Source organism: Semicossyphus pulcher, unplaced genomic scaffold, assembly GCF_022749685.1.
Source record: "Semicossyphus pulcher isolate SPU_LCO1_2020_fin unplaced genomic scaffold, fSemPul1.0.p SCAF_25, whole genome shotgun sequence".
In the NCBI taxonomy this organism is placed as follows: Eukaryota; Metazoa; Chordata; class Actinopteri; order Labriformes; family Labridae; genus Semicossyphus; species Semicossyphus pulcher.
The window spans coordinates 8345438-8368518 of NW_027211699.1; the positions used below are offsets into that span (position 1 = coordinate 8345438).

The 23081-nt window shown below is 43.2% G+C and overlaps 1 protein-coding gene across 1 annotated transcript; it reads left to right on the forward strand.

Annotated features, from left to right (window-relative positions):
• Positions 1-1161: 1161 nt before the first annotated feature.
• On the forward strand, positions 1162-22521 carry hook2 (hook microtubule-tethering protein 2). The gene is made up of 22 exons (XM_069675747.1): positions 1162-1206; positions 2231-2313; positions 2887-2959; positions 3084-3134; positions 3222-3354; positions 5312-5379; positions 5707-5772; positions 5917-5997; positions 9283-9449; positions 9974-10114; positions 12215-12416; positions 12568-12678; positions 15026-15113; positions 15383-15449; positions 15771-15908; positions 18253-18340; positions 18759-18793; positions 18875-18957; positions 19042-19145; positions 19371-19478; positions 19568-19639; positions 20854-22521. The coding sequence occupies exons 1-22, from the start codon at positions 1162-1164 to the stop codon at positions 20980-20982; spliced, it is 2133 nt and encodes a 710-aa protein (XP_069531848.1). The 3' UTR covers positions 20983-22521.
• The last annotated feature ends 560 nt before the right edge of the window (positions 22522-23081 follow it).

A 23081-nucleotide genomic window follows, 5' to 3' on the forward strand; every position in this document is an offset into this window, starting at 1 on the left:
GCATGTTAATAATACGAGAGAGACGCTTCTACCAGAAAGCTGCTGAAGTTCAATCCAAGCTGTAAACCACAAACCAGTGTGACCTGTCCACTCTGACACCATTTCATAACACTTAAGACAGTCTGACGTCAAAAGAATATGAGAAGAAATATTAGTAATCTATTTATATGATTCCTGCTGTTTAAAAACCCTAATTTTGCTCAGTTAAAATCTTATAATCCATACATTTTTAATCTCATTATAAAGATGTTACAAAGCACCTGTCATGGGCAGCGTAAGCTTTGGTGCAGCTAGCAGTTTGTTAACTAGAGCCATCCAGTGGTGCTTTCAGGAACTTTGAATACAGAGAAAAAGAAAACAATGAGGCTTTCAACATATTGGCCACATTTAATTGTTGGGATTTAAAATAAAGGACAAACAACAAAAATCTGTGTCAAAACTACTGTTTTTTCACCATCATGCTTAAATGAGAATGTGGCAAAGTTTTTGTCAGAAATAATTACTGTACTTATTATTCCAAACACAAAGTAATCACTCTAAAATGTAGGATTGCCAATTACGTTTGATATTATTTTACTTAAAGTAGAAACTCTCGCTGCTTGCTAATAAAATGCTGGTGACTTACGACTTAAAGAAAATAATGTTTTCGCTTGCTCTTATTTATCTTTATAGCTTTTTAAGTTACCATTTAGGCTTATTTCGGGTGAATTATCTTATGTATTGTGTTAAAAAATGTTATTCTTTTGGGGAAAAGAGCGATTTTGAATCTAAATAAGGTTTTTCTGGTAAAATAAAGCGAAATAAAATATTTTCTTCGTCGTAAGTCGTAAGTCACCAGCATTTATCTGGCGTGACTATGAGAGCTTAAAAAGACAGAAAGCTATTATTATCATCTTTTTTGTTATTGAGGCTACCGTGACCAGACAAGCTGACCTGCAACATAATCCGTCTCCGTGGAAACGCTCTTAATACGGAAGCTCGCTTGGATAACAGGAGCTGAAACGCGAAGAGGGCAGGAGCAGCAGCGGGAGGCCATGGCTGGACAATGACTGACGTGGAGGAGAGTGTCAGGAATGAGTAACAAACTTCGGCAGAGAAAATAAGTCTTGAGAATAAAATCCATCGCTTGTCTATAAGCTGCTGCGAGTCTCCTACACCAGAATGAGTCTGGATAAGGCGGAGCTGTGTGACTCCCTGCTAACCTGGGTAAGTTTGATGTTAGCAAGGTCTCCTAGCTTGGCTAACCGCCGGCTAACAGGTGACAGCAAGTGTTTGCAAAGTAAGAAGACATATAATGCGACTTTAGTCAGTGAAGTCCTCGAATAATGAATAAATCTACTTTACTGGTTTACTACTTTAGTGAAAAAGCAGTTGGCAGTCTGGAAAGTTGTGTTTGGAAGCTAACTTTCGCTAGCTAGATAAGCTAACTACTAAGGTAAACACATTGGAAGTTTGCTCCTGGTGGTCTTTTTTCCCCTTGTGTTATCTCTAGCTGTTGCCAAACTGACTGCGGTGTCAGCAGAATACAGACGCACTCAAAAACAAACCCAAATAGCTTAGTGCAAGTACTGTAATGTAATCTTAGGCTAACAGGAGTAGTAACTTCTCAAGCACAGGGGAAATCCACCTGTTTGGCATTTTCACACAGGTCAGTGGACGACTAAACTAAACCACCAACTAGTATTAATAGACTGCTAAGTAGGTCTGTAATCCCCTGTAGTAACTTTCCCTAATGTTTACTGACTGAATGGGTTAAGACAAAATAAGTCAAAGGTATTTACCTGTATTATTTGCAAGTTGTTGTAAAATATTCAGGCCACTATTATGTTTACTACTACAGGTATCAAGTGTCTTTTTGAATAACATTAAAGTCTGTTCTTTTCCAAGAAATCATGGGCATATGTAGCTTAAAAAAAAGAAAGAAAATTAACCCCCCCACCAAGCCAAATGAAACTCACTCTCTCTTTGTAACCCATCACAGAGAGAAAAGTCTTTTTGTCAGTATTTTTTGTATGGATGTCCTGATTGTTAAAAAAAAAAAGGAAATCGTGCACAAACTATTCTTCAAACTTCCACATTGTATTAAAACATACTAACTGATAAACACATTTGACAATAGTTATTAACCTGGTTTGGTTTGAACGTTTAATTAAAATATCTCTGCATCACATGTTTCATTTCCTTTTAAAGGTTTCTGAATCTGACTAACTCCTTATGTCTTCATTCTCAGTTACAGACATTTCAGGTCCCATCATGCAACAGCAAGCACGACCTAACAAGTGGAGTGGCCATTGCACACGTGCTGCACAGAATGTAAGGCCACACGTGTCATTTTACACTTTACATGACAGAAATAAATACAAACATATTTACCAGTTTTTTAAGTGTTTATAGTTTGTGTGTTGTTTTGAGTATCTAACTGCACAACCTGAGCGCAGAGGAAACTGCTGGTAGACGCTCATTCAGAGCCTGCTCACTGAGATTTGCTTATCTGTATGATTTGCCCATTGAATTGCACAGGGCCACTTTATCTATGCAAAGTTTAAACCTTAAAACTATAGAGTCTTGATTTGCAATGTCATCTTATTTATGTGTGATTTTTGTGTAAACTAATCCTGAGGACCTTTGTGGCTCGTGTTGGAGCATTTGTGCTCAACCCAATCATCAAAGCAAATCATCTTTATATTTGAAGGTCACTTTAACAGAGAGCCCATTGCTAAGCTGCTTCATAAGGACAGCGTTATGTGACATGCGACTGTAATGAACTGTTCTCCTCAAATGTCATCGTGGTCAGACATCACTGCCCTGTGGCTTGCTGTGAGTCGTGATGTTCAGAGATGGGCCGTCCTTGTCGTCACTAGACTTCTCTTGTGCTCTCATTAACAGAGACCCCTCATGGTTTAATGAGACATGGCTGGGCAGGATCAAGGAGGAGAGCGAGGCCAACTGGCGCCTCAAGGTAATTTGTAAAACAGCTTGATAAGACAGAATACCCCGCAGACACCTAGAAGATGACCAAGATATCTTTTCTTTCCCTGATTAAAACAACGGTTGGTTTAACTTTGATCTCTTTCTTCCTTAAGGTCAGCAACTTGAAAAAGATCCTTAAGAGCATGCTGGAGTACTACCATGATGTAAGAGCCCTTTTTTTTACTTTGCTTCTTCTTGTGAATTTGTAAGTTCGCACAAGGCTCAATCCCAATGTCTCACCTTGCTCTCAGGTGCTGGGTCACCAGGTATCAGATGACCACTTGCCAGACGTGAACCTCATAGGAGAGATGAACGACGTCACCGAACTGGGCAAGCTGGTTCAGCTCGTGTTGGGCTGTGCTGTTAGCTGTGAGAAGAAACAAGGTAAACGCTGTTACAGAGGAAAAAAAGCAGATGCAGCCATTTGTGAAAATATCTCTCAGGATTAACTCAAAGTCAAATCACATGATGAACTGACCACATGCTTTTTTACCTACACTTAAAGGGATATTTCTGATTCTTTGAAGTGGTGTCGTATGAAGTACTTGTCAAACACATTGACAATAGATGACGGTCAGAACAGCCTGACTTTGAAGAAGCCGACCGGAGTATGGACACAGAAGCTAAGCTATCTGTGTCGGTAGTCTGGCCTTTACCTCTGTGGCTGTGGTAAAGCTGTCTCACTGTTGGGCGTGGAGTGTTGTTGTTTCTATTCAGTACAGCTAGCCACAGCTGTCTGAGTCTAATATCACTCAAAAGAACCTAATGGGAGTGCTGGTTTAGCTCAGTTGGTAGAGCAGGCGCCACATGTACAGAGGCTGCAGTCCTTGACGCACTGATCGCAGGCTCAACTACCGGTCTGCTGATTATTTGGTGCATGTTATTCCCACGCTCCACTCCCAGTCCCCATATTTCCTGTCTCTCTTCAGCTGTCCTGTCTAATAAAGGCAAAAAAAAGCCCCCCACCCCCCCCCCAAAAAAGAACCTAATGAAATCCATTTGATGACCAGGAAACTCTTTGTTTGAACAACCCATAAAAACACAAACCCAAACAGCTCATCTGTACGCAGCATGTGTAGGAACACTGAACTTGTACGGTGAAGAAAAGGGCTCAGCGGTTAAATTGCACAACCCATGTACAGAGGCTCAGTGCTCGATGCAGCGACCCGGGTTCAACTCCCACCCAATCTTGGCCTTCTGACGTGTGTCATCCCCACTCTCTCTTCCCCTGTTTCCAACACTAGCCACTGTCCTCTCTGTCTTGGCCCAAACAGATCTTCCCTCCGTTACCAGAAGGATTAAAGTTGTAATCACGAAGATTTCAGTTTCGTTCTCTTTGGCGGCCCCTGTGGCGATAAACGGTAAATGCAGGAGCACCCTTCCCAGATATCCAGACAGTGCTGCATGTGTGACGTCCACGGTTGGCTCCGGTTGTAACTCTTGATTTTCCTGGCTGACGGTCGCTTTCCTTTTTTACTGTTTGCTTCATCTGAGCGTCGAGTTTGTTTCTTTTTCTTTGGATTTTCACTTCTTGTTGAAGTTGTATCTGTAGTCATCCATCTTTTCTTTGTTTGTTCAGCCATAGTAGATTACTGTTTACTCGCAACACTTGCAGAGAGCGGAAAAGCAGCCGCTTAGCTCCGCGTCACTAACTGGGCGCTGCTTGTGATTTTTCCACCAAAGTCGCCACAGACAGCCAGTCTGTAATACTGCAAATGCAAAGGCTTTCATCAGCGGGCCATAGACTCAATCACCATTGTGTTACCTCATTCGGCGATAGATAGAGACTTAACAGACATTTATTTACATGAAAATCTTCGAGATTATATCTTTTTTGACTGATTGGTGAAATGTTGCTACCTTTGACTCAAATTAAACACTCTACTAAAGCTGCACTGATACTATCATCAAACGATACCTTCACCTGACACTCTTGGATTTTTGGGGAGGGGGAGTAATAGATTATAATATTGGATTAGTGCATTGACTGGAGCACTCACATTTTGGAGTAGACAACATTTTAGGCAGTATAAGAGGCCCAAAGACAACTTCCTTGTCTGTACTCCAGCTGGCTTCTCCAAACAGGGGCGCCGCTGACCGTCATCAACTGTTGATAACTTCCTCATACGACCCCACTTTAAAAATTTGATTGAACTGTCCCTGTAAGACCAGTTAATAAATAACAGGTCAGAAGAAAAGCTGATCATTTGTTTTCCTATCTTTAGCCTAATGAGCACAGCATGTCTGAAATACTGTCAGATGTGCTTGTTTGGTTTTTAGGAGACTATTTGTGTTAATCTGTTTTTGGCTGCACCTTCTCTGCTTTGTGTTGTCGTCTCAGAGCAAATCCGGCAGATAATGACACTTGAGGAATCTGTCCAGCACGTTGTGATGACAGCCATTCAGGAGGTGAGTGAGCCTCTCGGTTATCCTCCTGCCTCCCTCTACTTTGCATTAATCCCAGCTCTTAGTCACGGTTAATTCACAATCAAAGAAATACGGATTGGCATGAGACTTAACAGAGTCCCAGAAATGCTGCTCTGAGATATTTCAGGAATGTGTTTAGTGTGTCATTGGCACTCTGGTAAAACATTAAACTATTGGAGGGAATAACCTGTTCCAGGTTTCCCAAACAAAGTTATTTAGAGATCCAACAAACATGTTTTTGGAACAGGTTCTTGTATTTTCCCGTAATTTTAGCTTTTTATTGACTTTCTTTTTACCGCTTTGTTCCAGCTGTTATCAAAGGAGCCTTCATCTGAACCAGGAAGCCCAGAGACCTATGGGGACTTTGACTACCAGGTGAAACCCGAAAACACTCTCTGCTCCAAATATCCTTTACGTCCTTCTTTTTGTTTCTTCTCACGCTTTCATTAATGTTTACTCTTTGTGTGGCTACTATCACACCTCCTTTATCTGCGTGTTCTGTTGGTTCTGTGTTTGCAGTCCAGGAAGTACTACTTTCTGAGTGAGGAGGCAGACGAGAAGGAGGACCTGAGCCAGCGCTGTCGAGACCTGGAACATCAGGTTTGTACTCTGAATGGAGTCTACGTCTCTCAGATCCAGAAGTTTGAATCCTTATGATTTCAGTCCTGGTTGATGTAGTGACACATGCGGCTGCTGGTGGTTAAATCAAGTTTATTTAAATGCTGCAGGATCCAGAGTTCTAGGTTCTGCAAACTCTCCTTTAATGGAAATAAAAAGCACGCGACAGGCTTATTTCTTTACAATGCAGCCACTCAAACTTATTAAGAAGTCTGTCATTAAAAAAGCCTGATCGATATGTGATTTCATCAGCCAATATCGACTTATTAAGGGGACAAATTTACAGATATGGCTGCTAGAATAAAAATAGATCTTTTCATTGTAGATTGTGCTCTAAAACGACAATGCAAAGGTACTCAGGCAGGTGCTTTCTCAAACAAAGAACTTTATTTAAAAATATTTAACATTATTGGGGCGCTGGTTTAGCTCAGTGGTTAAATCCTGCGTCCCATGTTCAGAGGCTACAGTCCTCGATGCAGCGGCCCCAGGTTTGACTCCCATCCTCGGCCCTATGTTGCGCATCATCCCCAATCTCTCTTCCCCTGCTTCTGACAATGTCCCCTGTCCTATCGCTCTCAATAAAGGCTTTAAAGGCCAAACACTTCTTTTAACATTATTACATATAAACATTGCCAACCATATCTAGTGCTAACAGCTGTCTATCTCAGCTCTGATGCTGTGCTACACTTGCTGCAAACAATGATGGTGGTCTGTGCTCAACACATACAAACCAAACAATATGTCTGTCAGGCTTTTTCCCATCATACAGAGAACAAGCTAAATTTGAAGCGGCATTTCGAGAGTATCTAGCTTCCGTATCGTGACGTATTTCCGAGTGAAACAGGACGTGCAGGCGGGACATATCATTAGAGGGATTTGATTTGATCGTTGAGAAGTGGGCGTAGACAGACGTTCTCCACAGCGCAGTAGCTAGCTAACTGACCGAGCGTTCTTGGTGCTCTGCGGCTAAATGTTGCAGATTGATTGGTTAAAATTGGTTGGTCCTAGCTTACGTAAGCATGCGTGATATTTTGTTTTACAGGAAGAAAAAATGATCGGATTCTGATATAAGAATACGAAGAAATGGATTTTCTGTATTTTTTTTGGCCTATATTGTCACATAGATGCACAATATTACCGGGGATGTGATCTAAAAGGATTAAAATGACATTTTTTATTTCACCTCGACTTTGATGCTGCATGTGGCGCGAGTAGTTTCAACACAACAGCAGGGCACATTCAAGTTAGTAACTTGGTGAGTAGTAGCCTATAAAAATGCCTAAAATGTGTGTAATAAACTCACAGTCAGTGCTTCCTTCTGTGACAATTTCAATGATTTGTACTAGGGATGCACGATATTGGATTTTTTGCCGATATCTGATATGCCGATATTTTACAACTCATTTAGCCAATTACCGATACCGATATTTTTTTCCCGCACACCTAATTGCAGAGATCATCAACTCTCTCTGTATTGGAATTAGCGTACAGTATAATGGTGATACTCTTATCACATGTGTTACAACGGTCGGGGTGACGGGTCTTGAGATGGTTAATCAAGTTTGTAGTGTTGAAAGACTTTGCCTTGGCTCCTCCTCGCATCACAGAAGCTGAGCAGTCACTGCAAATAGCAGCTTTGATCTATTTCGGACACTTTGAAAAACTTCCACACCACGGACATTTTGGCTTCTAACTCTCTCATGCTGCAGGGAAGACACACGTGACGTCATCACGCTGTGCCGCGCAGGTTTTCTTCGCGCCGGTGACCTTGCGCCAAGGTCGGGCATTTAATCAAGTATGCAGCAGCCCATTATTTTATCGGTTAATTATATCGGCGGATATCGGCCAGTTCATTTTTAAGCCAATATCGGCCGATACCGATAACGTGCCGATAATAGCGTGCATCTCTAATTTGTACGCATAAAAAACCACCTAGTCTTTCGCAAGTTAAACTGTTGTAGCTAAAAGAAATGTTAAGTTAGCATTAACGAAATACAGCTGGTATGACATGCTAGCAGAGTGAATACTAAGCGGTGACGAAAAGTAGTGCTGGATTACATGCTGCACGTACAATGACGAGTACAACATAAATACACAGAATGACTGTATCTGGAAAAAAATGCAAAAAACAAAAACAGAGTTTGAGTCCATGAAAATGTAAATAATGTAACTTAAAGACGACACACCGGGGCTTTGGTTTGTTTATCTTATATTTTTTTCTGACAGATCGGTTTGCATTATGTCAAAATGCAAACAATTTTGTGGTTTTGTAGTCGCATAAAGCCATTTCACCTTTTCTATACCTGACTACTCAGGTACTCTGTGTCCTACTTCTGCTGTACTTTGGTTGCAGCATGTTGTTGAGTGTGTGTGCCTGCTGCTTTCTGTGCCCTGGCCCGTATCGATTAGCCCGCCTGAGACTCTGTTTGTGTTCCCTTGGCTTGTTTTTGCACCGCTGACTGAAAGGGGACTAATTTAGTATTTTTAAAGATAAAATCCCGTCAATAGTTGCATAACATCAAGATAAAACTGACACATTGCCTTGGGATGGAGCGGTAGCCAACAATAATTTGTACTGCTCTCAGCCCACTTGTTTGTTTACTTACTGAGCCCACGCGTTAGGGATTAGTCATTTGTGTTGTTTTGAAAGCTATTTACCGTTCCTGCTCCTGTGCTAAAGCATGCAATCTGTCCTTAAAGTTCAGTGTAGGGTTTTGCTGTATTCAAACTGGAAAGATGTCCAGAAGGTAAGTATTTATTCCCCTTTTTTTAATACGTGAATGCCAGCTTGTCTAACTGAACTTCAGCCTGATTAAAACATGAACATTTTGTGCGCACATTGTTGCTTTCAATCCACACAACTTCATCTGCCTGAAGTCGGAACATTTCTCCCCCCTGAATCTTAACAAAGCTACCAAATGATCCTCAGTGGGCTGCACACCCTGAGGCTAATGCTAACAACTTCACTATTGAGAAAGTCCCATCTGCCTGAAACCATTGCACATCAGCTGACTAACTTAAGTCTGAGGACTGAGCATGAAGAGTGAGAGCAAAGCATGTGTCCGCGGTCCTCTCAGTATGAGGAGTGGTAAGTGTGTCGCTCAGTCTCAATGTTCAGGTTCTCATATTGAGATTCTTTAAATGAGCGTTGAGGACTTCTTCTCCTCTTCCCTTCCCTTCGTACATCTGTAGATTTCTCGTTTTCTGCACCTTCTCCTCTTTCAGCAATGGTTGTCCTCTGTTCCTATTTTTTTTACCCCCGTGCAGTTGTCGTTGGCTCTGGAGGAGAAGTCGTCCTTGCAGGCAGAGACTCGCTCCCTGAAGGAGAAGCTGAGTCGCTTCGACTGTCTGGACGCCTCCACCACCGCCATCACCGGCAAGAAGCTGCTGCTGCTGCAGAGTCAGATGGAGCAGCTGCAGGAGGAGAACTACAGGTACAGGCAGAGCACGCACACTCACGCAGAGGTGCAGCTGCTGATGAAAACGGTTAGGCCTTAAAAAATGCACCTGGATATTTGCTAAATATTCTGCATTCTTAAACAGGCTGTGGGCAGTTTTTAGCAGGTTATGAAACAGACTGAAATTGATTCGGATGTCTCTGTATGACTACAAAGGAAACGAGATCTCCAGGAAAGATATTGACTTTCGTTATGCCTCTCGCTGCTGCCACCCGGCCGGTGTCAGAAGAAGCAATTTGACAGCACGCTGCTAAAAGAGCTTTTATTTGCATTTTCTCCAGGACACAATGAGTGCCAGTTTGACTGTTAGAGGGAGTTTGGACAAGATGTTTTGTTCAAGAGTAATACAGATGTATGCAGGACAGGATCAGCAAAGAGATAAGCCGTAACACTTTGTCCACAGGGGCCAAAACAGACATAAAAGAGCGTAAAGAGTAAATCACACACCGGTCTTGCTCATTGCACATTGGTCCTCTCCTCTTGTATCATGTTTATCTCAGACTGGAGAACAGCAGGGACGACATGCGTGTGCGGGGAGAGGTTCTGGAGCGAGAGGTGACGGAGCTGCAGCAGCGTAACGAGGAGCTGACCAGCCTGGCGCAGGAGGCGCAGAACCTCAAAGACGAGATGGACATCCTCAGGTGAGACCAGCAGCGTTCTTAAGCTGCTTTCCCACCGGTCAAGTTCTTAGTGGGAAAGGTCACAATCAGCATTCAGACCCGGGTCAAATGACTCTGCAGTAGACCCGGGTAATTATCGCCTCGGCTCCGATCGGCAATGATGGGAACACAAAACCTGTGTTGACACGCTAATCTCCGCCCCCTTTCCGGCGCGATGCTACGCTCTGTTAGTAACTTCTGCGACTCCTCGTCATCTCAGCTACAAATTCTGCCCGTCTCCGTCCGAGCAGCGCTCAAACGTTGTTCCAGATTTGTCCGCGCCGAGTTTGATACACAGACTGAATGAGTAATAGATACAATACAGACCTAACCACCGTAACATCTTCACTGTTTACTAACCCTGTCTCTGGCGCGTTTGTGACATCAGATGGTGACGCAGCAGAAAAGAGATCGACAGGAGGATACTTCACTGGCAATGGGAAAAGAGACAATCAGCATTTATTAGTGGGTCTTCTCGGGTCTGAAAAACCTGCGTCAACACGCTGAATTTAATTGTGGGGAAGGGGTATTACAAAGTTACTGCTGAGGTCTTCTCACCAACAACATTTACAGTTTGTGCTCAAACTGCAGAAAGTCACGCCTGGTGGGCGTTCAGTCATATGGACACAGAGGGCTTTGTGTTTTCTGCTTTAAAACAGAGCATTTCAGATTATGCAATGTCAGACTGGGGAAGACCCGATAAGCTTTTTAAAGTGCAATTTAGGCAGAATTAACTCGGAAGTAGGTCAGCTTATATAACAGGCATTTATTGTCTTTTCAAAACAATTTCATGACTTCAACAAGCTAATTCTTTACTGAGAAGGTCAATAAAGGACAAGTTGGGATGAACATGTATCTTTTGTCTCTTTAAAGTTATAATCTCGAAGACTTTCATTTAAATAAAAGTCTGTTAAGTCTCTAACTATCACCGAATGAGGTAACACAATGGTGATTGAGCCTATGGCCCACTGTTGAAAGCCTTTACATTTGCAGTATTACAGACAGCGGCGCTCAGTTAGTGACGCGTTTTCCATCAGCCAGCAGTGGTTGGTCTGCCAGAGAGGGTAGGCGGAGCTAAGCGGCTGCTTTTCCGCTCTCTGCAAGTGTTGCAGTAAACAGTAATCTACTATGGCTGAACAAACAAAGAAAAGATGGATGACTACAGATACAACTTCAAAAATAGGTGAAAATCCAACGAAGAAGAAACAAACTCGACGCTCAGATGAAGCAAACAGTCTGAAAAGGAAAGCGACCGTCAGCCAGGAAAATCAAGAGTTACAACCGGAGCTCCTGCAATTACCGTTTATCGCCACATCCGAGGCCAAAGAGATCGAAACTGAGATCTCTGAGATTATCACTTTAAAGGATGGCTGTGGTGATATTCTACTCTCAACAAAAACTATTAGAAAACATACTAGAACCATAAATCCTGTGTAGCTGTAGCCTTCTGTAGCTTATTCGTCTGTAGGACAGAGCTCTATAAACACATAATACGCCTCAAAGTTGCTTTTTTAACCATGAACTCGGGCACTTCTGTTTGTTTTTTGAGTCTATTCCCAGTATGTGTTTTTGTGTCATAAATACTCAGTAATGCATATTCTGAAACTCAACAGTCCCCTACAAACGCACGATTTGCTCCTGTTTGTTTTCATGTTTTCTGAACTGCTGAACCTTTTCAAAACAAACTATAACCGTGTACGTATGTTTAAACGGCTTGGAGCTACGAGACGCAGAGAGTTGAAAACACTGAGAGACAAACTAACACATTGATTTGTCTTTTTAGGAGATTTTATTGACAGTATCAAAAATGTCGAACATCACCAGCCTGTTCCTTTAAGCAGTAGTTCATCTATTATCAATTTCTCCTCACAGAAACAACTCCTACACTGCCCACACACAGACGTCCATTCAGCTCCTCTCTGACATCTGTGTTGATAATGTGAATTTCATGCATTGACACTGGCTTGCGTCAGAGTTGTTTCAGTAGTTAGGTACATTTCCACACGGATGTGTTTTGTTAAAAGCGATATTCCTGTGCTGCTTCTCAACGCCTCCCACACACCGTCCTCTCCTCCCCCTCAGGCACTCGTCTGACCGGGTGAACCAGCTTGAAGCGCTGGTGGAGACGTACAAGAGGAAGCTGGAGGATCTGGGAGACCTGCGCAGACAGGTGCGCCTCCTGGAGGAGCGAAACACCGTGTACATGCAGCGCACATGCGAGCTGGAGGAGGAGCTCCGCAGGGCCAACGCCGTCCGCAATCAGCTGGACACCTACAAGAGACAGGCAAGCTGCAGGCTGTTAGGAGGGGGGGGGGGAGTGATGCTTCCAAGTGATGTTAAACACAGCCTGTCTTGTGCACGTGTCTGCAGATTCTCACATTTTTTATAAGGAGCTCTTTCCAACGCAGACTGTTGCTATGCTCTCTGACTCGCAGGCCCTTGAGCTTCACACCAGGCACTCAGCAGAGGCCATGAAAGCGGAGAAGTGGCAGTTTGAGTACAAGAACCTTCACGACAAGTTTGACGCGCTGCTGAAGGAGAAGGAAGTGAGTTTGTGAACGCTCTCGGGGAATAAATGTTCCGTTGTGGTGGCGGAAAAGAACGAGCACAAGCCACTTAGAAATGCTTTTACAGCGCTGTTCTATCAGCGTCAGTTTGTAGTGGCTCTGTCTCGTATCATGGTCACGCTCTAAAGACTATTAATAGACTCTGAAGACACCTCAGGGAAGCACACTGAAAGTCGCTGAGAGGCTGATGTGAAACCTGGATTACAAAAGAACAAAAACTACTAATGAAACGATCAGAAGAAATTATAGGCTAATCAAAACAATCACAGCGATCAAATGATGGAGGTCATTAAAAAATACGCCAACACACACTCACCCTCTCTATTCGACCCTAACACAGGGCTGAGTGTCACAGTGACCATGTGACCCAACTCTTTCAATCGTCACGGCAATACCACAATAAGAAAAGAACAAATCAAAAGAAACAAACAACATGGCACAAACTTTTGGAAATTTCTGGAAATGTTACCACGAAGTTCATGTTTTCATTCACGGCTCCTACAAACAAATTCCAGTAAGTTTGTAGTTTGACACACATCCCTGCAGCTGCTGTCAGAAAATTATCTGACATTAATAATTACGTATTACTTTTCTTCGGCGGACTCTCAGAATCAATCAGAATCAGAAATACTTTATCTACCCCCAGGGGGAAATTCAGGCTTGTTACAGTTACAGTTGCTCTGACTGGGGATGCACGATATTGGATTTTTTGCCGATATCCGATATGCCGATATTTTACAACTCATTTAGCCGATTACCGATACCAATATTTTTTTCCCGCACACCTAATTGCAGAGATCATCAACTCTCTTCTGTATTGGAATTAGCGTACAGTATAATGGTGATACTCTTATCACATGTGTTACAACGGTCGGGGTGACGGGTCTTGAGATGGTTAATCAAGTTTGTAGTGTTGAAAGACTTTGCCTTGGCTCCTCCTCACATCACTGAAGCTGAGCAGTCATTGCAAATAGCAGTTTTGATCTATTTCGGACACTTTGAAAAACTTCCACACCGCGGACATTTAGGCTTCTAACTCTCTCATGCTGCAGGTAGACACACGTGACGTCATCACGCTGCGCCGCGCAGGTCTTCTCGCCGGGGACATTGTGCCGAGGTCAGGCATTTAATCAAGTATGCAGCAGCCCATTATTTTATCGGTTAATTATATCGGCGGATATCGGCGTGTTGTTCATTTTTGAGCCAATATCGGCCGATACCGATAACGTGCCGATAATATCGTGCATCACTAGCTCTGACAGAGAGAGAAGCATGAAGACATAAAGGGCATAAAAAATGTAGGAAATATAAATAGAAGTAAAATTCAATATGCAAAAGAAATAAAGAAAAAAGATTGAATGCACAACATTGTTAAATGTACAGCACACATACACTCACCGGCCACTTCATTAGGTACACCTGTACAATTTAATGCAGTTTAATACAACAGCTCTGCCATGGACTCTGCTTTTATGAAGTGTGTAAATCCAATGATGTCGATGAGGCCGATGAGGCCGTCATTAAAGGTGGTGTTGTACTGAACTAAATTATACTGAGATGTGTCTCTAATTTTTTGTCCTCTCTGTGTACATACATGAGGTGGCCAGAGTATTAGGAACACCTCTGAATATAATGCAGCTCAGTACAGCCCCCCACCACCAATTATGACCTTGACGCTGAAACATCATTGTGTTTAACACCTCTGTGACAGCTGAGAAAGAAGCCTGTACATTAAAGGCAACATAAAAGCAAATATTATGGCTGAGCTGGTGTGTTGGATTACATTAGATTTTTCAGGTGTACCTAATAAAGTGGCCGGTGAGTGTATATTGGCCCTGAATATAAGATGATCACACTTTTTCAGACGTATTTGAAGGAAAAACCCGTCTTATATGTGGACCAATACGTTACTTTTCTTCAGGGAAGATGGATGGTTAATGTTGTGCTTTGCCCCTCAAATATAACGGGAAAAGCCTGCGTTGTTTTACTTTGAAATGTACTTACTTGGTAGGTTCACACTAGACTAAAGACTAACGAAGTCCGAATTTAAGCTGAATATGTTGTCCTTTTTATTGAGAGAGCAAGGAGCGTGGGTACTGCTGGAAACAGGGGAAGAGAGAGTGGGGATGACATGTGGCCAAAGGGCTGAGGGTGGGGTTCAAACCAAGGGCCGCTGCATCGAGGACTGTGGCCTCTGTGTATGGGACGCAAGATTTATCCGCTGAGCTACCCCGATGCATCGTGATTATTCTTCTTAATATAGAAACCAAAATGTCCGAATTGAAGCTGCAGCCTGTTTTTATGTTGTGCTTTTTTTGTTTTTTAGCGTCTGATCTCGGAAAGAGACACACTGCGGGAGACGAATGACGAGCTCAGGTGTGCACAGGTCCAACAGAGGTGTCTCAGTGGAGCTGGTGAGTCCTTTTTAAAAACACTTAAACTGGAAGATGGTAAAATAACCAAAAAGCAATGTTTGTTCTTCGTACATTTACCGGACCGTTAATTAACCTTGCACTGATATACATGTTAACACGTTCTGTGATGTGTGAATTATATTTTTCACAGTTTAAAACAAAAATAAGCTGTTTAATAAAATGTGTAAAAAGTACCCATCTGACTCTCTGACTCTCTGACTCTCTCTCTCTCTCTCTCTCTCTCTCTCTCTCTCTCTCTCTCTCTGCAGGAGGCCTGTGTGACAGTGATGTCACAGTAGGAAACCTGGCTGCAGAGATCATGCCCACGGAGCTCAAGTATGTTTATTATGCTGCGTAAGACGTGTTGTGGGGGTTTATGTGTCGGTAGCAAACAAATGTAAGCGTAGCAGATGAGATCTTCTAAATCTGTAACACACATGCATTGGTGTCACTATCAGTAGCCCACTTGTGCCCTATATTAATCTTCTATAGTCGGAGGCATAATTGGCTCTGGAAATAGCCGCACATGTCAGAGCTGCACATTTGGCCGGGGCGTTGCCGGATAGCAGGCTCGGCCAACTGCCTCCGCCACTCTGTGACCCACTTCATCTGCCCTCCACTTTCCTTCACCTCCTGCTCCCCGTCTCCTCTCATCAGGGAGACAGTGGTGCGTCTGCAGAGTGAGAACAAGATGCTGTGTGTCCAGGAGGAGGCCTACATGCAGAAACTGGTGGCGGTGCAGGCGGAGCTGGAGGAGGCTCAGCGCAGCAAGAACGCCCTCGAGACTCAGAACAGGTAGGCGTGTGTGTGTTTAACATGCAGTCCAACTGTCCATGTGTGAAGAAATCATTCCCCTTCTAGGCCACCATATTGTGTGTTCCTGGACATTAGGCGGCTTGTTTGGCTGACGGTAGGAGTGATATCTGCCTAAATGTCAACTCACCCTCTGGACTGTGTGCTCAGCTGAGCTGTGTGGGCTGGACTGGCGGACAGACAGCAGAGAGCCAGATTGTCCCTTCACTCTGTGTGTGTGTGTGTGTGCGTGCGTGTGTGTGTGTGTGTGTGTGTGTGTGTGTGTGTTTACATGGCTGTGGGCATGTGGACATGTGGGTGGACTGTGTGTGTGTCCATGCAACACCAGGCCCAGGGTGTGGGAAGCATCCTCAGCAACAGTAACAGGCGGAGAGGAGTGGAGTGAGCATGCTCAGTAGGGTAGAGCGCCGTGAATGGCCAGGACAAAATGACCCGCAGCAGATGTACAGAGATTCCCATGATGCCTTGCAAACATCTTCCACCTACAATATTCACTTAATAACCCTGAGTTTCATCTTCAACATAAGCCTCGGTTGTCTTTGTTACTCAGACAAATATTTCTTTTCTTTTTCACTTTGTGCCGGTAACTTTTTGTATGTTCTCCCATTCTTGTGAACGCTCTATTCCAGCAACGCCTGTGTGGAATGGGAAGATGAACTTGATGCACTCGGAACAACTGATTAGATTTGGGTGGTGAAAGGTCACTTTAATTTCTCAGAGCATTTTTGGCCATGACTCAAGAAATCATGTGCTAACTCTTCTCAGAATAATCTGCATAAGAAGAAGCAATTACAGTTTGTTACCCAACCGTCCACTTCCCCTTTGGCGTCATGATATCATGGAAAACAACTTTTCTTGCCATTATTCCCATCTGTTTCTTGTGGAAGCGTAATAGGAATGATTATTACAGGTCTGGAGGGAATATCTACTTTTTTGTGGCACAAACGTCAACTTGAAGCTCGGCAGTAATGAGCACATCGTGTGAGAGCAGGGCAATAAAAGCAGCATCAACAGGAAGAGAGGCGAGCCCGGCCGCAGACTTACCCCATGCCACAAACATAATCAATATTCACAACGCTTTGGTACTGCCATTGTCTTCATCACGTTTGTTCTTGGAGGTTAAAGGCAGCGTTAATTTTGTCAGCTATTTTAGATGTAGTCTTAGCCTTAAGACGGAAACGCTGATTAGTTTTTCGTCGCATACACAAAATTGTATACTATGAGATGGGAACGCATGACATACTCAAGTTTACGTCACGGTTAGTATGATAGTATGCGGTTTCGGACACACCGTAAGTGACTGATTGAGTGACGGTACTTTCAAAGCCAAATAAAGTTAAACAAAAACAACAACAACAACGGCCCGGGAAACACTTCAAAATAAAAGCATTGTGTACAAAGAGGGGAGTCAGAATTCCAGATCGGGCTTCTACTTTGAAAAAGCATACCGGAAGTGTTGACCTACTTTACTCTCCGTGCCTGTGACTTTTACCACAGGAAGAGATGTTTCTGTCAGACATCAATAGGACTCATCACAATTCATTTTCACGCGCGGTACAAATAGGCAGGCTTCCTATTCTCTACATTTTCGGCGCGTGAGTCGCGCAAGATACGCGCGTCACCCCAGCACTGTTAAGACTCATCTGTTTTAATGCATTTCAAATGAAAATGACGCTTCCAGTGTTGCCCACAAAAGCGCACATTGATCTGATGCGGTCAGCCACATACTCGGTTTTGACCTAGTCTTCTCATTTAAACCGTCTGAGAGCCGATGATCGCTCCTTTTGGTGCTGAACAAGCACAGGAAGTTCATAACCACCTTTGTGATATACCTGCTTTGGGACATCCTCACCTGTATGGTAACATTTAAGTCCCGCCCGTGATTAATACAGAATTATCAAAGATCTATTTTTAGCGTCATGGAAAAAGGGTTGTTGACAAACATTTATCTTCATAATATAATGAAATTAACCCTGGTCCTTGTGATTCTTGTGAAGGCGACATCTCAGCGACGCCTGGAGGGAATGACAGTCACATGCTCTGCAGTGATACACAGACAGTATCACGTCCCTCCTGTAAATGCTTGTAGTGTGACCTTTACTGTTTAATGTAGGCCTTCTCGTTCTGTTCAGTTTTTAGGTCAATGTGTTCTTTCAAATATTTTCAATACATCCCTCGTCTTCTGCTCTCCCACAGTCACACTCTCATTCTCTTCAAACTGCAACTTGAATAATAAGCAGAGGCACACCTCCACAGGTGGTAATCGTAGTTGTATCCCCTCTTTCTGTCCCTAACCTTTCTTCTTCTCCCTGTCTTTGTCTTAAAGATTGAACGAGCAGCAGATCTCAGAGCTGCGCGCTCAGGTGGAGGAGCTCCAGAAAGCACTGCAGGAGCAGGACAGCAAGACGGAGGACGTGAGTGCAGCCGCTTTTATTAAACCTCCTCTGATCATGAGTTTTCAATCAAAACACTTCCTGTGTGTGAAATGTTTGCATGGCACACTGAGCACATTTAGAGGATTATTGATGACAACAGTTGTCTGTGGAGGACTGCAGTGTTTGAGACCTGCTGTGTGGGAATGTAACCCATGTTTGCTGTGGTGATTCATGTTAACGCCTGCCCCTCTCTGTCTGTCTCTCTCCGCCTGCCCCCCGCCGCTCAACTCTGCCAAAATCAGGCCATAGTAAGTACGGCCCCCACCCTCTGTCCTACAGGCCCATGATTTTACTCTTTGACAGCTTCACTCTCGCAGCTTATACTCTGTGTTTGTGTGCTTTAAAAGCCCTGTGTGTGTGTTTTAAGAGTTTAATATGTTTTCCTTTTTTTTTAAAGTCGTCCTTACTGAAGAAGAAGCTTGAGGAGCATCTGTAAGTGCTGCTTCTACTCATCGTTCATCCATGTGTCTTTCATAGTAACTGTTAGACGACTCATGCTCTGTGATGTTTCAGGGAGAAGCTCCATGAAGCTCACTCAGACCTCCAGAAGAAAAGGGAAGTCATTGACGACCTCGAACCCAAAGCGGACGGCAACAGTACGTCGTGTCTTCAGAATATCTCGCTCGCTCTCGTCGCTTTATTTTCCTTCTCTTCGTAACACTTTATTTCTCTCTTCACAGTGGCAAAGAAGATCGACGAACTCCAGGAGATCCTGCGCAAGAAGGACGAGGACATGAAGCAGATGGAGGAGCGCTACAAACGCTACGTGGAGAAGGCGAGAACGGTCAGTCCTCTGAAACAGAACATGATGTCCGCAGCATGTTGCTATTTTTTCACTGATTAAAAAGGAAACTTCAGGATTCTTACACGTCAAAGTGTGATTATAGTTGCTTCAAAATACTGCTGCAGAAAACCTTTTCTGACTCTACGTGAAATCTGATAAATCGCCTCACGTGATGTAACGTGAGTCGGCGTCATTGGGGCTTTATAAGTGTCCTTTTGTGTCCAGGTGATCAAAACTCTGGATCCAAAGAAGCAGCCGGTGACTTCAACTCCGGACATCCAGGCTCTGAAGAACCAGCTGACAGAGAAGGAGAGAAAGATCCAGCATCTGGAGGTGTGACCCTCTGACATGAAGACACGCATGATCTCATTCTAGCCTTTTAAATCCCACTAACGCATGATGATCTGTTCCTTTCTGTGCAGCATGACTACGAGAAGAGCAGAGCCAGACACGACCAGGAGGAGAAGCTCATCATCAGTGCCTGGTACAACATGGTGAGTGGAAAAATGCATGAAACGGGAAGAAGGTCTGATGAAAGTTCATGGTTTTTATGTAGAAAATCAGAGGTTTATGAAACTTTGAGAGTTTTGCCTTTAAAGTGCTAATCTGGAAGATCTCAGTTTCGCTCTCTTTGGCGGCACCATGTAACTGGTGATTGCAGGAGCACACTTCCCAAATATCCAGACAGCAGCTGTGTCCCAGTCCAGGGGCTGCAGCCTTCGAAGGCCGTATTTGAAGGCCGATTGCGTCACAGAAGAGCGTCATCCCAATTCGAAGGCTCGCTACCTGTTGCTAGGCGACAGGAGCGGCATTTGGTGATGCAAGGGTAGACCAGACGTCTCATTTCAGTTCGGCTTTAAAGGTCTACGCAGGCTGTGAATGGAGCCTCCTCCATGGACCTCCTCCTTTGAAGGCTGCAGCCCGTGGATTAGGGGTTGCGTGTGTGACGTCCACGGTTGGCTCCGGTTGTAACTCTTGATTTTCCTGGCTGTCGGTCGCTTTCCTTTTCAGACTGTTTGCTTCATCTGAGCGTCGAGTTTGTTTCTTCTTCTTTGGATTTTCACTTCTTGTTGAAGTTGTATCTGTAGTCATCCATCTTTTCTTTGTTTGTTCAGCCATAGTAGATTACTGTTTACTCGCAACACTTGCAGAGAGCGGAAAAGCAGCCGCTTAGCTCCGCCTACCCTCTCTGGCAGACCAACCACTGCTGGCTGATGGAAAACACGCCACTAACTGGGCGCTGCTTGTGATGTTTTTTTTCTTGAAAGTCGCACCAGACACCCAGTTCATAATACTGCAAATGCAAAGGCTTTCATCAGTGGGCCATAGGCTCAATCACCATTGTGTTACCTGTTACTTTAAAAAGTAAGTGCAAGGATGTGAAGCAAATCTGCTACAGGCATTTTACCTATTTATTTTACATCCCTTGCAACAAAAAAGTCTGTTTTAATGAATATAATTGTTTAGAATATTTAAGGTAAAAAAAACTCACTTTTTTCTGCCCCTCTGTTTTTCCATGGCTCTGACGATGTACCAAATGCTTTTCAGTGTTTTTAGATATATGTTTTAGTCACCTGTGAATGGATCAACACTTCTGTCTGAGGCCCAAAACTTATTAATATATATATTTGTAAGGATTTTTGCTGCATGGTAAAGTCCTCACTTTACATGTGTCTCATGTCTTCTTCTCTTCTTCTCTCTGTCTCAGGGGATGGCGTTGCATCAAAAAGTGTCGGGCGAGCGGCTTGGCCCCTCTAACCAGGCCATGTCCTTCCTCGCCCAGCAGCGGCAGTCCACCAACGCCAGGAGAGGCCTCATACGACACCAGCCCAGATAAGACGTCCGGGCGGGAGAACAAACATACAGCAGACTTCATCTGTACCTTTTTGCCTTTATACCTCCGCTGGATAGCTGCACCTTAGAGAGAATTACTCATGCTGCTACTGCCCCCTGCTGGCTCTTAACGGTACGAGAATGATTGTTTTCTCTGCGGAGCCCCGGAGGAGAGAGAAACTACTGTGTTCACCTGCTGTTTAATTGGACTGGAGAAATGGACGGAGGAGAGCCTGCAAAGAGGCTGACTCACCTTTTAAGGTGACTTTTATTTCCTCTTTGGACTTCTGTTTCTTTAAGGTCTGTTTTAACCTTTTTTTTATTTTTTATTATCTTTTATGTGAAACACTAAGATGAAATGTGAACTAGTTTAGTGAGGGCTGCAGTAGGAGGAGTTATTAGGGGGCTACACAGGACTGAAGACAGGCGTCACATTCAGCCATTAGTGCATCTCTGTGGTTTTTGTTCATGTGTTTGAGTTTTCTTTGTCTTTTCGTGTTTTTGAGGTGAGTTTTTATTTCGTTTTAAAGACCATGAGGGTGTGTAAATGGCTTTTGTTTTCACTTGAATTATTTTCTCTAAACTTAATATTCATAATTAAAGTTAGAAGCCTCATGAAATACACCAAAGCACTTTCCATGAGGGTGGGTTTATTCAGTGCCTCGTAGAAACAAAGAAACTCCCTCTATGGACGAGACGTACAGTGTCAGTGTGAACCCCTTCTGCCTGTCTCCTCTGACACTGAAGTATATTTAAATAATACTCATTACATATGGCTGTTTATGATGTGACATCTACGTATGATTTTCTTAACAATGTTCTCATTTGTTGTTTGTAAATTTGATTAATTCTTCAACATTTTCCCCCGCTCCTCCCAAAGATTGAAACAGGGTGATGGTTGTCTGCAGGACCTAATGCACTCACCACTTTATAATCTAGAACTGACATAATTATGAGATTTAAAATGATGTTATTACAGGACATTGACTGACTGGAAATCAAACACTCAATGTGATTGAGTCTGTAATGATACAAACGCTAAGAATAATGACTCAGCTGAAGGCTGTTAACCGCTGCTAGACCTTATTTAACTGGAAGGAAACGTACTCATCAATAAGCTGGACTTGTGTCTGTTGACAGGAAGTCGGAGGCGGGTGTAAAGGTTGAGCCTGTAGAAGAAGGCACACATCAACACGACATACACTGCTAGTTAATTTTTCATGTAAGATGTAGTCCGATTAGTCTCTCAGAGCTGCTGTTTTCTGACTTGTACTTTGTCCCTGTGAATGTTGGTGCTATTGTCTACACACACCAGAATCCTGCTGTTGTGTGTTTCGTTTTCTACTTATGTCGGTGTTTTTGGTGTTAAGTCACTACTTTTGCTGCACGTTTGCATGGTTTGAAGGGGTTAGGTTGTTTATTTGTATCATATCATGTAATGGTTTTGTAGATTGTAGCATAATGTACATCACACAGGGATCTGAGGCAAGTTAAAGATGTGTAGTCCTGTCTGTTCTACTTTTTGCACTACAAATAAATAGAATCTTAAGACAACACGTGTCGGTCTGCAGTTTCTTTGCCAGAAAGTGAACTGAAAAAAACACCAAGCAGTCCGACTGACTCAAACAACTATTAAATAAAACATATCCAGTATTTCTGAGGGAGTAGACAGAACCTGTTTTTATCACTTTGCTCCTTCTCGTGGGCACATTTTTTTTTTTTTATTCTCTCATGATCTAAAGGCCAAACGGATTAGTCAGGCTTCTCACATCCTCGGTGCAACAGCCTGAGCAGTTGTGTGAAATGGTGAAAGCATTGTTTTTTTATCACATCACTTTCAACAAGCATTAGCGATGACTTGAGAAAACGGCATAACAAAATCTACCAAGCCGAGAATTAATCACCAAACAAAATCATGTAAAATCACATGTTGGGTGATACAAATAGAGCTGCTTAACAGCAAATTTGTTTTAATTTTTTGGTGAGGTTTTAGAACAATTAGACCACATTTTGTAACTCAGCCCATTACTTCCACTAGATTTGCTAGATTTTTAGAGTATTAGAGCCAGACAAAAGGAAAGAATGAGAGGAAGCACATTTTCT